This window comes from Cervus elaphus, chromosome 3 (assembly GCF_910594005.1).
Source record: "Cervus elaphus chromosome 3, mCerEla1.1, whole genome shotgun sequence".
NCBI lineage: Eukaryota > Metazoa > Chordata > Mammalia > Artiodactyla > Cervidae > Cervus > Cervus elaphus.
In genome coordinates, this window is record NC_057817.1 from 42,414,099 (window position 1) to 42,430,535 (window position 16,437).

The window sequence follows — 16,437 nt, forward strand, 5'->3', positions numbered from 1 at the left end:
AAACAGACTGTGTAGCCCACAAAGTCTAAAATATTTGCTATTTGGCCCTTTACATAAAAAGTCTGCGACCCCTGCTCTTGATCATTAACCTGCATTGCTCTTCATAAACAACCTTATATTATTCAAATTTTCTAAAATAATAAAACTTGTTAACCAAGCAAACTCCATTTGTTTAATACAATGCTCTAAAACAAGCATCTTGATTCTCTCCTACCTGCCACTGGATATTTCCGCACAATTTAAGCGTCTGGGGGAGGAATACACAGGTTGTGTAGGAAGGTCAGAAACATCTAAGGCATTAGCCTGGATAGGGGTGGAGCACAAAGCTGAAGGATGTGGCCGGTAGATGACACTAGGTGAGGTAGTCTGCTCTTGAGTTCCCGGTTCATACACAGCAAGAAGGTCTGGAGAAGTAGGTGAAGCAAGGTTCACTTCATGGAAGCCTTCCAAGGGGTCATTAGCCATAGCAAAAGCCTCATCATAGAACAACCTACATTAAAAAGCAGAAAATTATTTTGAGATAATGACATTTAAAATTAAAGTAAGATGTATATTTATAGAATGTGTTTAACAGTCCATTATAAAATATAAACTTAAATAGGAAAAAAACTACAGTCATTTAAAACTTAATAAGTGACCTTGGAGCATAAATACTATAAAAGGCAAACAATCTGATTCAGAATAAACTTGAAAGTTAAGGATAACACTATTACAGTAAGTAATTAATAAGTAACAATGAGGAATGAATATTGCTTGATATTAACTTTGCTATCATATGTGACTTTGGTTAGAAAAAGAAGAAGTAGTAAAGACAGACAGATACACACACTCGGAATAAGAGAGACTGAGTTCAGTGAATTATTCTGTTCCGCTTCAAAGAAAGTCACATATGACTGGATGACTCAGTGTTTTCTCTTCTTTTATTCTGAAATAATTTCAGATTTACAAAAAGTTGCAGAGATACATATATTTCACCCACATTATGAAACTGTTAACATTTTAGAACCATTTGAGAATAAATCTTACGCATGATACCCATTACCCTTTAACATCTCAGTGTATATACCCTAAGTAAAACATCACCAAAACCAGGATGTTATTAACACTGATCACTATAACCATCTAAACAACAGGCCCCAATCAAAGTTCACTGATTATCCTAATGATGTTCTCAATTGGCCCAGGATCCAACCCAGGATAATGCATTACATTTCTCTAAGCCTTAAATTTTCCCTCTAAAGGGATGAGAATGGGGATAATAATACTCCCTTCCTTCATCAGGTTGCAGTGAGGATTGAGGGAGAAAACCCATATAAAGTATTTAGTAATGTACTATGCATCTGGCCCAGACTACAGCTCAATAAATATGCTATCAGTCAGCCATTAACAGTAATATGTATGCTTCAGTTTCTCCATAAGTAAAAAATATTTCATAAACTACACAACTATATAACAAAATTTACATGAAAACTAAAAAGTATAACACTCAAGTTTTTCACTTGAAAAATATAAAGAAATCTTATAAACTTTTATTATTTCCCACTGTCTAAAGAATAAATTCTGAACTTGTTATTCTGAAAATCAAGGTCTTCTACAACGTCAACTCAATCTCTCTTGTCAATTGTTTCTTTATTACAACAGTACTTTGATAATCGTGACTAATACCTTCCCCAAACTTTGAAAAAAAATCCCAAACACAAGCACTACTACAGCACATGATTTCATTATAAAATACAAAAAAAAAAAAAAAAAATTCATTAAACTGAAAAATTTTACTCTCTCATATTCCTAATAAAAAAAAAATGTTAAAAAAAATAAGACAAGTAGGGAACAACAAAGGCCACAGTAAAGTTGGGAAGGAAGGGAATTGACAAAATATTTATACACTCTCAAAATTACAGATTACTACATGTAATCTGTAATCAGACCTTCAAAGACATATAGTCAGTCCTCCATATCCAGGGATTCCACATCCTCAGGTAGAAAAAATTCAGAATAAAAATTCCAGAAAGTTCCAAAAAGTAAACTTGAATTTGCCACACACTGGCAACTATTTACACAGAATTTACAGGGTATTAGTTATTATAGGATTATAAACGATGATTTTAAGTATATGGGAGGATGTGCATAGGATACATGTTGATACTGTGTCATTTTATATAAGGGACTTGAGCACCCGGGAATTCTGATATGGGGTGGGAGTGAGTCCTGAAACCCAATGCCCTGTGGGTTCTCAGGGACAACTGTATATGGACAATCAAAACTCTAACTATTAAATCTGCAAATATCAAATTTCAAATCCAATGAATGTTTTCTTTATTGTAGTAAACAGTAATCTCAGTCCTTAAAATGAAACTAAACTTTGCTTTTTTACCCAAAATATTCACTATGCCAAAAGGAAGATCATATCGACAAGGAATTTAAGGTATTTAATGTTCAATTCTAATTTATTACATTTCCCCAAAATACTTTTTTCATTCGTTGTTCATAATACACACACACACCAGAGCAAACATCTAAACCTGAATATTTCATTTTCACGGGAATATAGTTTACCAATCAATTCACTCGACAAAAGAAATGAGGTTTTCATTAAACACTGACATTTTATCAGGAACCATGATACTTTTTCTTTGATCTCATATACTCCTAATTCACCTCTATATACCTGAGAGGTTCACTGAATCATCCATCATGGGAAAGCATTTGCATTTCTGGAAATGTAAAACAGCACAAACCCTATGGAGGAAAATTTGACAATATCCACAAAATGACACAGTTATTGAATCTACGACCCAGCATGCCCACTTGACAGGGCTTTATCCCAAACATAAATGGGCAAAATGAAAAAGAAAAGATATATTCATAAGGCCAATGGCATTAGCAAAAGACTGACTGAATGAACCAACATAGGTTCATCCTCATCATGAAGCACCATATAGCTATAAAATAAATGAGCAATACCTACATACTGCTGTGAAGGAAATCTGAGAATACGTTGACACTGAAAAACAGGCAGTTATATAATAAGCTACCTTTTATATGAGAAAGGGGAAAATACAAATTTATATGTATATAATTATATATATTTCTGTGTACTTATATTTTAGAAATAGAAGGATATACTAAAAATTAATTTTTAAAAAAGTTACCTTTAGGAAAAGGGCAAGAACAGGAAGAAGAGACAGGTGTAAAACCTAGACTTTTCCAAATGTACCCGACTTTGCAGATATGAATTTGAACTTGGAACCATGTACATAAGACAAAATTAGATTTTTTTAAAAAAAATCTTTAAAAATAAAAAATGAATCCAGCTCCATTTGGTACTTTATAACATTGAAAAGAACTATTTCAAATGATTTTAAAACACAGTAATAAAACTGTATATCCCCAGTGGCATATATTCTAAGAACAAAAGGAAATTAAAAAAATAATACTTTCAGTAATCATATTAGTAATGTTGATACTGCTATTCTACACTATTGTATAAGATTAAACAGTATCACTCAGAACTAAAATTTCCAGCATATGAGAAAAGAGACACAAATACAAAATCAAGGAATTTAAAACTCTGAAGTCCTAAATTTGAATCAGAAATACCAGGAAAATCTCTTCTATTTATAAAAATGCCTACCTTTATCCACTGAAAAGGTGTAACAGCAGTAACCAACTCAGGAGCAATGAGTACCTCTTATGCCCAGAGCAGTATCATATCCTACCAAAAAAAAAGAACGGCATCTCTGAAGAAGGGCTGATCCCAGGCCTGGGGCAGTAATATACAAAAGGATCTTGGAACGTCTTGTTTTACCAGGAAGCAAGAAAGCTATCAAAGACTACTGGAGAGGTATCAAAAGGACTCCCACAAACCAAAGATGGGACAATCTGAACATCAAAAAGGACCATTTCTGTTAAGAACAAACAAACAAAAAAACCCAGTTTTAAGCTCAAGGTTTCATGATTATACTAAAAATAAACAAAAATAAATCTCACTTGACTCCTTTTGATCAGTGCCATGTAATCAAAACACTATTTTGAAAACTGGTAAAATAAAGAATCCAGTATTTATCCTGACTTTCCAAAATATCAGAGAACTAAGAGTTTATGAGGAAAAGTCCTTCTTTTCAAAGAGTCCCGCTTAATAACTTTGTAATCTTAATGAAACAATGAATCTGCTACTGCTACTGCTAAGTCACTTCAGTCGTGTCCGATTCTGCGACCCCAGCCCTGGGATTCTCCAGGCAAGAACACTGGAGTGGGTTGCCATTTCCTCCTCCAATGCATAAAAGTGAAAAGTGAAAGTGAAGTCGCTCAGTCATGTCCGACTCTTTGCGACCCCACGGACTGCAGCCTACCAGGCTCCATGGGATTTTCCAGGCAAGAGGACTGGGGTGCCATTGCCTTCTCTGGGATTGAGTCTAGGCAACAATTATCAATAACTATTTAAACCCTAAGGTAAAATCTGGGGGACTTTATAATTAATGGATCAAAATGATAGTACTTGAACTCACTGATGACTTAATATCACGAAAAGGGAGAAAATCATAAATTATGAGAATTATGTGGTAAAACAGGGAATGAACACTATTACCATTCATGAAGTATTCTTGACCTTGTCCCCTAATAAAAAGAAAATGACCTCAATTCAATTAACCCTCTAGGTGATTATCAGTTTGTAGGAAATATAGAGGACAGTATGTGCGGGCCCAGTCATGTCCAATTCTCTGCAATGCCAGGAACTGCAGTCCAGCAGGCTCCTCTGTCCATGGAATTTTCCAGACAAGAATACTGGAGTGGGCTGCCATTTCCTACTCTAGGGATCTTCCCAAGTCAGGGATCAAACCTGAGTCTCCTGTGTCACCTGCATTGGCACGCCTTTACCACTGTGCCACCTGGGAAGTCCAACAGAGGGTAAAAGAACATATTAAAAATAGCACCATATGGACAAAAACAGCAAAATCCAGACTTTGGGAAACTCTACTGGATAAATCACATTTTTTTTCAATAAACAAAAATGGGAGGAAAAAAGAAATTTATAAAGAGACTTGAGACATAAAGAAATATAATGTGGGGACCTTGTTGGAATTATCTGAATTAACCAACTATAAAAACATATTATGAAAAAAATCAATGGAACCTGAACACTGGACGTTACTGATATTATTATGAATTATTGTCAGTTTTTAGAGATAATAATGGTATGATGGTTATGTGAAAAAAAATTATCTTTTAGGGATACCACAGAAATATAGAAGAAATAAAATTCCTTGGATTTGCTTCAAAATAAGCCAGGGGAGAAGGATGGTATGGGGAGCTAAGTCATCCAACTACCAGTACCAATCTCACAGGATTACAGAGCTGTTTCTCCCAACAGTTCAGTTCAGTTGTTCACTCATGTCTGACTTTTTGCGAACCCATGGGCTGCAGCACCCCAGGCTTCCCTGTCCATCACCAACTCCCAGAGGGTGCCCAAACTCATATTCATCAAGTTGGCGGTGCCATCTATTTACTGAGCATTTACTAAACAGCAGGTATAGTGCCAGTATACGCATCGCTGAGGAAGCTACACCTTAGGGCAACCAGGATTAAAATCTCTGGCTGTTGGGACTTCAGAGTCCTAGCTCTTAACCACACCACACTTACCACCACTAGAATTGCTTTGCCTTTCCACTGTTAAGATGGTTCATGTAAAAATGTTTCTCCTTAAGTTGAAGTAAAACCCATTAGGTGGCTCAGATGGTAAAGTGTCTGCCTGCAATGCGGGAGACCTGGGTTCAATCCCTGGGCTGGGACGATCCCCTGGAGAAGGAAATGGCAACCCACTCCAGTACTCTTGCCTGGAAAATTCCATGGACGGAGGAACCTGGTAGGCTACAGTCCCTGGGGTCACAAAAAGTTGTACACAACTGAGCCACTTCACTTCACAACCTGGCAACATCCACTCTGTTTTTCCTATAAACATTCAACTGTTCTTTCAGTGAGTTTTCACAGAGTCTCTACTATGTGCCAAGCTCTGGGGAAAAAAAGATGGTAAATCATCTCTGTTCCCAAATAGTATCAATATAGTAGGAGACACCGACAATTACAGGCAATGACACAGTGTGATAAACACCACTGAATAAGCAAAGGCTACCCTGGTGGCTCAGATGGTAAAAGCATCTGCCTACAATGCGGGAGACCCGGGTTCGATCCCCAGGTTGGGAAGATCCCCTGGAGAAGGAAATGGCAGCCCACTCCAGTATTCTGCCTGGAAAATCCCATGGACAGAGGAGCTTGGCAGGGTGCAGGCCATGGGGTCGCAAAGAGTCAGACACGACTGAGCAACTTCACTTTCACTAAGAGACCACACAAGAAGGCCAAACAAATCAGAAGAAAAGACCCAAAGAAATAGGAAATAATGAGAAAGAGAAAGCCCTTGGAAGGACTCTTCAGGCATGTCTAAGGTGTAAAAGTAACGCATTTGTGGAAAATGTTCCATAAACTGGAGCACAGCCTAGGAAACAGAAGATCCAAACCTCAAAGAGAGGCAGGTTTGAACCCTGGTAGTTCAGTCAGTGAGGAACCTATCTGCAGTGCAGGAAACCCAGGTCCAAGCCCTGGATCAGGAAGATCCCCTGGAGAAAGAAATGCCAAACCACTCCAGTATCCTAGCCTATAAAATCCCATAGACAGAGGAGCCTGGGGGGCTACAGTTCATGGGCTCCCAAAGAGTCGGGCACAACTGAGCGACTAACACTTTCACTTTTCTATCAAATTACTGGGCCAGTGTGTGCCTAGGTTCTCTCATCTGGAAATCTAGATTGGTTTGCTTCCTCAGAGGCTGAGAATTAAAAGAGAAATGCAAGTAGCATTCAGTAGAGTACCTCAGAGCACTGCCTTTATGTACAATGTTTTCATTCTGGGGGATACATTAAAACACTGTTTAAATTCCAGTCACTCCTGAAAAGGAGATTATTTGAAGATTAAATGTAGTCCCTTTTTCAAGTGTGTGAAATTTCCATAAAATGTGTAACTTGGCTGGTAATGAGCTGCCAATCACAATGATCTGAAAATCTCTTGCTCTTTCAAATGGAAGCATTAAGATTTGTTTTGCATTCAAAGTTCTTATACGAATAAAATAAATTGCTATTTGTAAGCAGTAATACTCTCTACATTGTGTGTGTGTGTGCAATTGTTCAGTCGAGTCTGACTCTGCAACCCCGTGTGACAGTAGCCCACCAGGCTCCATTTCTTTCTCCAGGGGATCATCTCAACACAGGGATCAAACCCGTGACTCCTGCATTGGCAGGCGGATTCTTGACCACCAGCGCCACCTGGGAAGCCCTACTCTCAGCATTTAGTAGTAAGTAATTCAAAAACTCAATTTCAAGTGCAGTTATCCCAATTCATAAACTAAACTTATCAGAGATCACTACAAATGAGTGAAAAGGATGATAGCATGTAATTTTTACGGGTTAATTACTAACCCACTTTGAGTGGCGTTATTATCACTCGGTTTTAAGTAATAAAACTTATCTCCAATTTAAAAAGTTGATCAAAACAATTTGCTTCTGATTCATAATATTCATTATATCTTATTTCTTCTTTCCAGAAGTCAGCATTATCACAGAAAAAACAGCAGCCAATATTTACTGAAAGTTAACTATGTGTCAGTTAACTAAGAATTTCACATGTATCAACTCAATGAATGCCTAGAAAAATCTTAATGGTTTATACTTATTAAATGTATTTTATACCTATATTATTTTAGTGTAAGTATAATTAATAATTTTATCAATTATTTGTATTCCAGCTGAACAGAAGGAAGATTGTCAGCTTCAACTCCTCAGGGCAAATCCTGGTACTAAGTTCTAAGAATACAGATATGAAAATGGGCTAAAAAGAAAATGCATAGCCTATTATGGGCCACTAAATGATAATCCCAAAGAGAGAGAAGAAGGAAGACAATGTTTCAAGGAGAAGTAAAACTATAAGTTAGATTTTTAAATGCCGAATAACAATCTGTAGATGAGCTAAGCAAGGAAATAAAATAGCATAATCAAGGAATAAGGGTCTGGCACTAATGAAACTAACCAAAAAAAAAAAAAAAAGAGGACAGAATATCAAGCTGGAGAAGCAGATATGAGACAAGGTAATTAAAAACTTCACTTAACATGGAAAATGTTACTTGGAGTTTTATCCTGAAGAGGCGCTCAGATCTACATTTTAGGAAGTACAGATGAATTGTGATGTCATTAGAAAAATGACTCCCAAGGACTTTAACTAGAGACAAGAAACTAGAGGCAACTAGTTAAGAGGCTACTGCAACAGACCAGGCAAGAGAGTATGAAGGTCACACACTGTAAATGAGGGGATGGAGGCATATATATTTAACATCTATATATGAAAACATTCAGAATAGCTTCAATTATATTTCTATGTATAATACATATGCATTACATTATTATATTCTTTATGTGTGACATATACACTTATACATTATTCTAGTTATTTCTCTTAGCATCCCCTTGAAATGGTTCTTGCCTCTATTTTATGGATTCAGAAACTGAGGATCAGAGAGGTTAATTAATTTTGTTAAGGTGAAACAGTCAGTAACGGAGGGAGGATTCAAAGCCTGGTGTGTCTGACTCCAACACCTGCGTCTGACTCCTTCACATCTTAAAAGGTTAGGGGTAAGACTCAAGATAAAGGTTAGATGAAGACAGATGATCTCTAAGGCTTACCCAACCAATTGTAAGAAGAGAACAATCCAAACAGAAGAATCCTATTTAATCTATGAACGCCTGTTTTACTTTCAGAAAGAAAAAACTAAAGTTTCTCTAACGCACTGCTATTGAAATGAGCATTTGCTGTTACTCTGCGCCCTTTCTATTTTTTCCCCACATTCTCTCTGCTCTCATCATTTCCTTATTTATTTTGCTGCTATATTTTGGAGAAGGCAATGGCACCCCACTCCAGTACTCTTGCCTGGAAAATCCCATGGTCGGAGGGGCCTGGTAGGCTGCAGTCCATGGGGTCGCTGAGAGTCGGATACGACTGAGTGACTTCACTTTCACTTTTCACTTTCATGCATTGGAGAAGGAAATGGCAACCCACTCCAGGGTTCTTGCCTGGAGAATCCCAGGGACGGGGGAGCCTGGTGGGCTGCCGTCTATGGGGTCGCACAGAGTCGGACACGACTGAAGCGACTTAGCAGCAGCAGCATGCTTGGATTTAAAATAAGTACTTATTCAGCTCCTTATAGTTTGCTGTGGGAGGGTAGGAATAGCATATAAATAAAATCAACAGAAACCTGATTTTAATATAATGGCCTTATGATATAATCAAAAAATTGTCAATGTTTGTAATTAGTAGTCCTTACTTAAAAAAATTTTACATGTTACTTTTTTAAAGTGTGAAACTGTACTGTAGCTAACTGCCTTTAGCTTTTAGAAATACATAATGAAATATTTATAGATGAAATTATACAATGCCTGGAATTTGCTCAAAATGAGGAGAGGGAACAGTACAGGAGCAGATGGGGCCGGACTGACAGTAGTTAATGGGCTAGATGATGGGAAACGTGAAGTTCATCGTATATTTGCATCTATGCATTTTGTTTTAAATTCTCCATAATTAGAAAATTTTGAGATTTATTCAAATACTATATAAAGGAACAAAACAAAAAGGTGTATAAAAAATAATTTTCTCATTAACTTTCCCTAAAATTATAAAGTTGGTTTTCCAAACTAATATTTTGGTTGTAAAAGAAAAATTCACATTTACATTTTCGGAAGCAGTCTATAAGTGGGAAATTAATTACTAACTCAAAGGAAAACTTAAGTCAGATGGTTAGTCAAGCTTCACAATCTTCCCACTCATTAAAATAGACCACAAATTAATTTCCATTTACTAATACCACAGGATTAAATGTACAGTCTGACATATTGAGAAATGTTAGTTATTACAGATTCTTAAATTAAAGGTTTTCAGAAATTCTCAGAACTTACTGAGTTACTAATACTATGAAAAGTGTTAGCTGCTCAGTCGTGTCCGACTCTGTGACCCCATGGACTATAGCCCACCAGGCTCCTCTATCCATGGAATTCTCCAGGCAAGAATACTAGAGTGGGTTGCCATTCCCTTCTCCAGGGGATCTTCCCGAGCCAAGGATCAAACCCAGGTCTCCTGCATTGGCAGCCACTATATTACAAATTCTTGGAACAAAAACATAAAAAAAAATTGTTTTCCAAGTTTCCTTCTCTTAAAAGTGGAAGTCTCTTTATTTTATATATGTAAGAATACAGGTCAACTAAATATTCAATAGGCACTGAAGTATATGTTGATTGGATAAATAAGCAATAAGAGTATTTAGGGAGGGAATAAATAGTGGAGCAGTGAAGAGCAGAGACAGTGATTCCAGGCCACTTTTAAAAACTGGAGATAAAACAATAAGCACCCTATAGCAAGATTGGAGAAACTGTTTTTAAGGTTTGGGGAAAACTAAGCATTTGATCAAACAAGCTTCAGAAAACCCTTCTAATTCAGATTCTATTAACTGGCTGCGTGAACTAGGGCATGTCACTTAATTCCTCTGAGCTTCAGTTTCAACATCTATAATGGTGGTGGTATTATCACCCCTGCCTACATTTGAGAAAATCAAGTGGCTTATCCGTCGATGTAAAAATGTCCTGAAGATTGTAAAGCACAACACAGATGAATGATATCTATAAAGATCTAAAAGAGAATAAATGAGGGGGTAAATAATAAGAGCCTACAAAGGGGTTTGTCTTACAAACCAGAAGGGAACCTTAGTTATCCTTGATAAAGGAGAAGGAAGGGAAAAACAAGTCTCTCTGAGGTACAGAGTTCAAATTAACTCTCTTTCCAACAAGAAATTAATTAATGCACATTTACGTACTGTTCTTCAAATCTACTTTAGTTGTTCTTTTATACTGCATCTTGACCTGTCAATCAGATGCCCACAAATACTCAAAACTATTATCTGGACACATCAAATGACAATTCACTTCCTTAAATGGCTCTAAGGGGCGTCCCAGGTGGCTCAGTGGTAAAGAATCTGCCTGTCAATGCAGGAGACATGGGTTCAATCCCTGGGTTAGGAAGACCCCCTTGGAGGAGGAAATGGCAATCCACTCCAGTACTCTTGCCTGGAAAATCCCACAGGCAGACGAGCCTGGCAGGCTACATTCCATGGGGTCGCAAAAGTTGGACACGACTGAGCGCATGCACACGAAGGCTATCATCAGTATGTTTCTGTATGCTTCAAAGCTACTCTCACAGTCTTGCATGGAGTTTCCTTCCACTGGATTGTCAAGTCATCAACTTTACTATGTAGAAGTGAAGTAAGTAAAGTCAAGTCGCTCAGTCATGTCTGACTCTTCGCGACCCCATGGACTGTAGCCTACCAGGCTCCGTCCATGGGATTTTCCAGGCAAGAGTACTGGAGTGGGTTGCCATTTCCTTCTCCAGAGGATCTTCCCCACCCGGGGATCAAACCCGGGTCTCCCACATTGTAGGCAGACGCTTTACTGTCTGAGCCAGCAGGCTTCCATTATGCTTATACTTAAAACAGTTGTCAACTATAAGCAACAAACCTCTCATTGAATATTCAATACTGAATATTGAACTATTTCAATAATTTCCATTCTTTTTCCTCTGATTTAAGTAATCTTAGCTTATGGTTAAAGCTATTTAATTTTGTGTTGCTGATATCCTAAGATAAATCAAGATTACTTTTTCACTTTTTTCTATATACAACTGAAGCTTATGAAACTACCTCATTTAGGTTTTTGCCTGGAGAATACCAGGGACGGGGAAGCCTGGTGGGCTGCCGTCTATGGGATCACACAGAGCTGGACACGACTGAAGTGACTTAGCAACAGCAGCAGCAGCAGCTGTTTAGCTTTAAGCATTTAGCTTTAAGTTGAAAGGGAAAGCAGAAGGCAAACACAGAGATGGCAAATTAACGCTACCTCTTGTAAGTAACCTCTCCTTCCCTTAGTCCCTTCAATCCCTACTCTGAAAACTCACTTCCATTTCTACCGCTAGACCGATTTCAACATATTTTAACATTTTTTTCGCTAACCATCCATCACCAAACAGCACAGTACCTACTAGGTTCCAGGCCCAATACTAAAGCTATATGGTGGGGTAAGATGCATTAAAGCCCTGCCCTCAAAGCATGTGTTCACCAGAAGGCAGCTCACTGTCAACAAACATTTACAAATACGATGTAAATATCAAAATGATACCAAAATAGAGGCATGTACTCCGTGCTTTGGAAATATATATTAAAAAAAAAAAAGTACTATGTGGCAAAGGTAAGGACAGCAGGACAGAAAAAGAGAAACTATTAATAGCTAGAAGTGAAGTGAAATTCACTCAGTCAACTCCGACTCTTTCAAACCCCATGGACCATATAGTCCACAGAATTCTCCAGGCCAGAATACTGGAATGGGTAGCCTTTCCCTCCAGGGGATCTTCCCAACCCAGGGATCAAACCAGAGTCTGCTGCACTGCAAGCAGATTCTTTACCGACTGAGCTATCACAGAGAGCTAGAAAGGAGACTTTAAATTTCTTCGGACATTTTCTTTTTAGGATACCAGATGTATTTAAGTAATTCAGTAACCAATTTACCACCATTCACTGAACTACATCTTGACTCGCACCCTACAGGGCAGAGGCTTGGTGTGAAAGGATGTAATCCCTCAGATTACCCTCAAAGCTTTCCCTCAACACACAAGTATCACCACCAACTCCTAGTCCTTCTTTCTTCCCTACTCTCCAACTACTTAAGCACTTTGTCTTACCTGACACTCATTAAAATTACACCACCATATGTATGTGAAGGTACCTTCTAAATTTTGATAAACTTACAAAAAGATATGGCAATGATTACATGGTCTACCTTCCAGACATCTTATAAAGTCTTTCCTTTAACCCCCACTGTGACTAGAAGAGTAGATACTCAATGAAATGTCTGATTTAAAAATCTCTGGTGATACATTAAGAATTACTTATTACACCAATATTTAAGTATCTCATAAAAGCTAAATTAAAACCAATTCTTCAGCATTATAATCTACACAGGAAGAAGTAGTAGAGTGGTTAAGAGCATGGACATCAAAGAAAAACTGCCCAACTTCTAATCTAGTCCCCGCATTAATTAGCTTTGTGACCTTAAGCAAGCTTCATAACCTCTCAGGGCCTCAATCTTCTCAACTATTAAATGGATAAAGTATTACCTAACTCCTAGGTCAATGTGAGAGTAACTGAGTTGGCATAATGCTTAGACCAGAACCTGATACACCCTAAGGGCTAGACTCTTCAGTAGGAGCAGCAGTGCTCATATCACATCATCAGAAAACCTGTTTATTTTTTAACCAGTCTTCTTAGTCACAAAGCTCTTTTACAGAAGGTGTTTTTCAGGAGCGGAAAGAGCAAGGCTGGTAGGATTTCCATTTCGGGGAGTCACACTCAGTGTTTAATACCGGCTCTGCCATTAGTCAGCTATAGGACTACAGACAACTAAGTAACTAGAGGCAAGTTATTCACCTCTCTGACCCTCAATTTCATGATTTGTAAAATGCAATAACACCACCTATACGCCAGGAATGTCCCAAGGACTAGAGAGTCAAGGTGCTTGAAGCAACAAGCACAGTGCAAGGCACACTCTTGAGCTATATCTGTTCCCCTCCTCCACCCCCTCCCTGGAGTATCTCATCTAATTCTCATCCCACCATTATGAAACTCATGTGAGATTGAGACATGTTGAAAATAGCTGAATACTTGCAAACCCCAAACCGTTCAACCTAATGCTACCCCCATTTGCAAATGGAGAAAATAAGCTCAGAGGTTAAATGATTTACTCAAAGTCATATGCACGGTTTAACTGATGGAGCTAAAACTTAAAAAAGATAATTTTTTATTAAAATTGGTTCAGTGAGTCCTGCTCAGAAAGGGGGGGGGGGGTAATACTAATTACAATAATACGTGTAAAACTACTGTAACCTGCAAGTTTTTGTTCTGCCATATCAAATCCCAAAATGATGATGTAGATTTCTAAGAATCTGTCAATCTTAAAAACTATTTGCAGTGGACTGCTCTGGTGGTCCAGTGGTTACAATTCCACACTTCCACAGCAGGGGGCACGGGTTCATCCCAGGTCAGGGAAGTTCAACAGACTGCACTGCACAGCCAACACACACAGACACACACACACACACGGTGTCTATGTGTGCTGTAGAAGTTGAGGGTTTAGTGAAAATTAGAGAAAACTAATATTAAAGAAAGCATTAACTACACCAATTCAAAACCTACAACTGGATCTAGTTAGAAACTCCACTAATTAGAAAATTCACAAAGCAGCTGAACATCAAATATTCATCCTGGTGAAAAGTTAGCAGTATTCAATACCACCGATGAGTTGTTTGCCAAATATACCAGAAGAGTTGCAGTCTATGTAAGCCCTTCGGTTCTCGAAATAGTGGAAATAGAAAAAAAAAAAAAAAAAAAGCAAAGGTTTTTTTTTTCTAATAGTAAGAAATATACTATTGTAGTAACATTATATAACCACTAAGTGTATTTCTACATATTCCACAAGGTTAGGATTCTATCACACAAACCATATTTGGGGTAGGTATCTGTCCAAACATGAAAGCTCCTATAAAAACGCACCACACTAGTAAATAAAACAGCAAGCGTTAACACAACAAGGCCCCATCTAAGTGGTGAAATCTTTCAACAGTATCAAATATTTACTCTGACTGGTTACAAATCTATTTGACTGTTTTCTCCACTCTGTCTCCTTTCTCCTTGATATGTCATTCACCATTTTCCCCCCTTAAAATGGCATGAACAACAAAATAAGGATAATGAACAGAAACCGGGTCTGGCAACAGATTTACAATACAACAGTTTTGTTCTAATCCTCTTACTGGCCTCTCCTGCAATTATGTAATCATTTCATGGCAAAAGCTTACAAGGAAGGCTCTTTGCCGCCCCTGAAATAAAGCTGCAGGGGGAAACAGAAGTGGGTAACAGGTAGCCTCGGAATTTGCTACATTTCCGCGAAGCTAAACTGTCTGCATCTTCCGAATCACCATTACCTGAGGGCTCTTCATTTTCAAGACTTTACCCTTTAGCCATTATAGACTTTTTTTTTTTAATCCCATAACAACTGGCAACTCTTCACGTGCTGCAGATTCCATCTAACACCATCACTTCCCGAGTCCATTAAACTCTTTTCCCTGGGCGATCGGAGCGAGCTATCCACGCTGGAAGGGTAGTGTAATTACAATTATGTCTGAACAGCTCGCCTCAACTCCCCGAAACAAAAGTCAGGCTGAACTGATCTGTCTCCTAAGGCGCCGGTTCCTGACCACCAGGTTTCGCCGAAACCTCCCAAGGGTGACCTCTACGCCTTGGCGCCCTGCCCGGCTCGCCGTCTCCTAAGACCCCCGGTCCGTGCCTACTGCCTCGCCCGGTCCAGCTCCCGCGCGGCGCCGGCCTCCAGACTTGTTCGCGAAGTCTCTTTACACCCTGCTCCGCAAGCCCGGGCCCTCAGCTCCGGCCGCGCGCGCCCCCCCGACAGGTAACCTGGGTCTGGCTCCACTCCTCGGGCGCTCGGGACGGCGCAGTTAATGAGTAACGCGCCCGAGGGACGGGGGAGGAGCCGCCGCCGCCCGACGCCCACCAGCGGCCCCAAGGGGCGCCCACATGCCCCCAAGGCGCCGAGCCTCCGCCACCGCCTCCGCCGGAGTCCGCGAGCCCAGGCGGGGGAGCGCGCTCGCCGGGGCCAGGACAGCCGGGCCGGGTCCGCGCGCGCCGCGCCCTCACCTGCACCTGCTGCGGCCGCCCCTCCAGGCCGGCTCGCGGGAGGCGGGCGCGCGAGCACTGAGGGGGGCGGTGTTCCGCGTCCCGGGCCTCTCCCTCCCGCCGCCGCGCTCACCTGACTAACCTACCACCGCCGCGGCCCGCGCTCAGGGGCGCTCGCAGAGCCGCACACAGCGCACGCCGAAGCACTCTGAGGCGGAGGAGGACGGCTGGCCGACGCCGCTACACTCTACCGCGGCGAGTGCACGGCTGGAGGAGCCGCCGAGGGAGCGCGGGACTGCGCCTGCGCCGGGAGCCCGGCCCGGAGCCTGGAGCCGTGCGGCCCCGCGGAGGGAAGGCGGGGCTAGGGGCGGGGAGGGGGCGGGGCGGGCGTGGGGCCGGAGGGGCCGACGCGCTCCCGCGCCCCCTGGCGCCAGGCGGGGCTTTCGCAGGTGTTGGGCGCGGGCCCCAGGTGCCTTCGCGGGTGGTTTCCTTGGGAACCAGGGCGAACTGGCGCTGAGCCTTGTTGCCCTGGGCTTTACAGACGGTCTCCGGTTCACTTCGAGTTTGTTGGGCTCTCCAGGAGTCGGAAGAGGAACCTTCGATGTGAGTTGAGGACCACT

The 16,437-nt window shown here is 40.4% G+C and overlaps 1 protein-coding gene across 9 annotated transcripts in view; it reads right to left on the minus strand.

The window, feature by feature from the left end:
- The window catches only part of LOC122683551 (RAB3A interacting protein), a 49,054-nt gene extending 32,922 nt beyond the window's left edge, over positions 1–16,132 (minus strand). For 2 of the 9 annotated variants that reach the window (XM_043887283.1, XM_043887274.1), the window contains exons 1-2: positions 15,951–16,105; positions 215–490 (exon numbers count right to left, since the gene is read on the minus strand). In XM_043887283.1, the coding sequence (XP_043743218.1) occupies positions 215–465 (251 nt within the window). In that variant the 5' untranslated portion in view covers positions 466–490; positions 15,951–16,105. Of the gene's footprint in view, positions 1–214; positions 491–3,634; positions 3,716–15,108; positions 15,430–15,470; positions 15,492–15,950 lie in introns of those variants that run through there. The other 7 variants (XM_043887229.1, XM_043887223.1, XM_043887238.1 and 4 more) reach the window with 7 other exon arrangements.
- Positions 16,133–16,437: the final 305 nt, after the last annotated feature.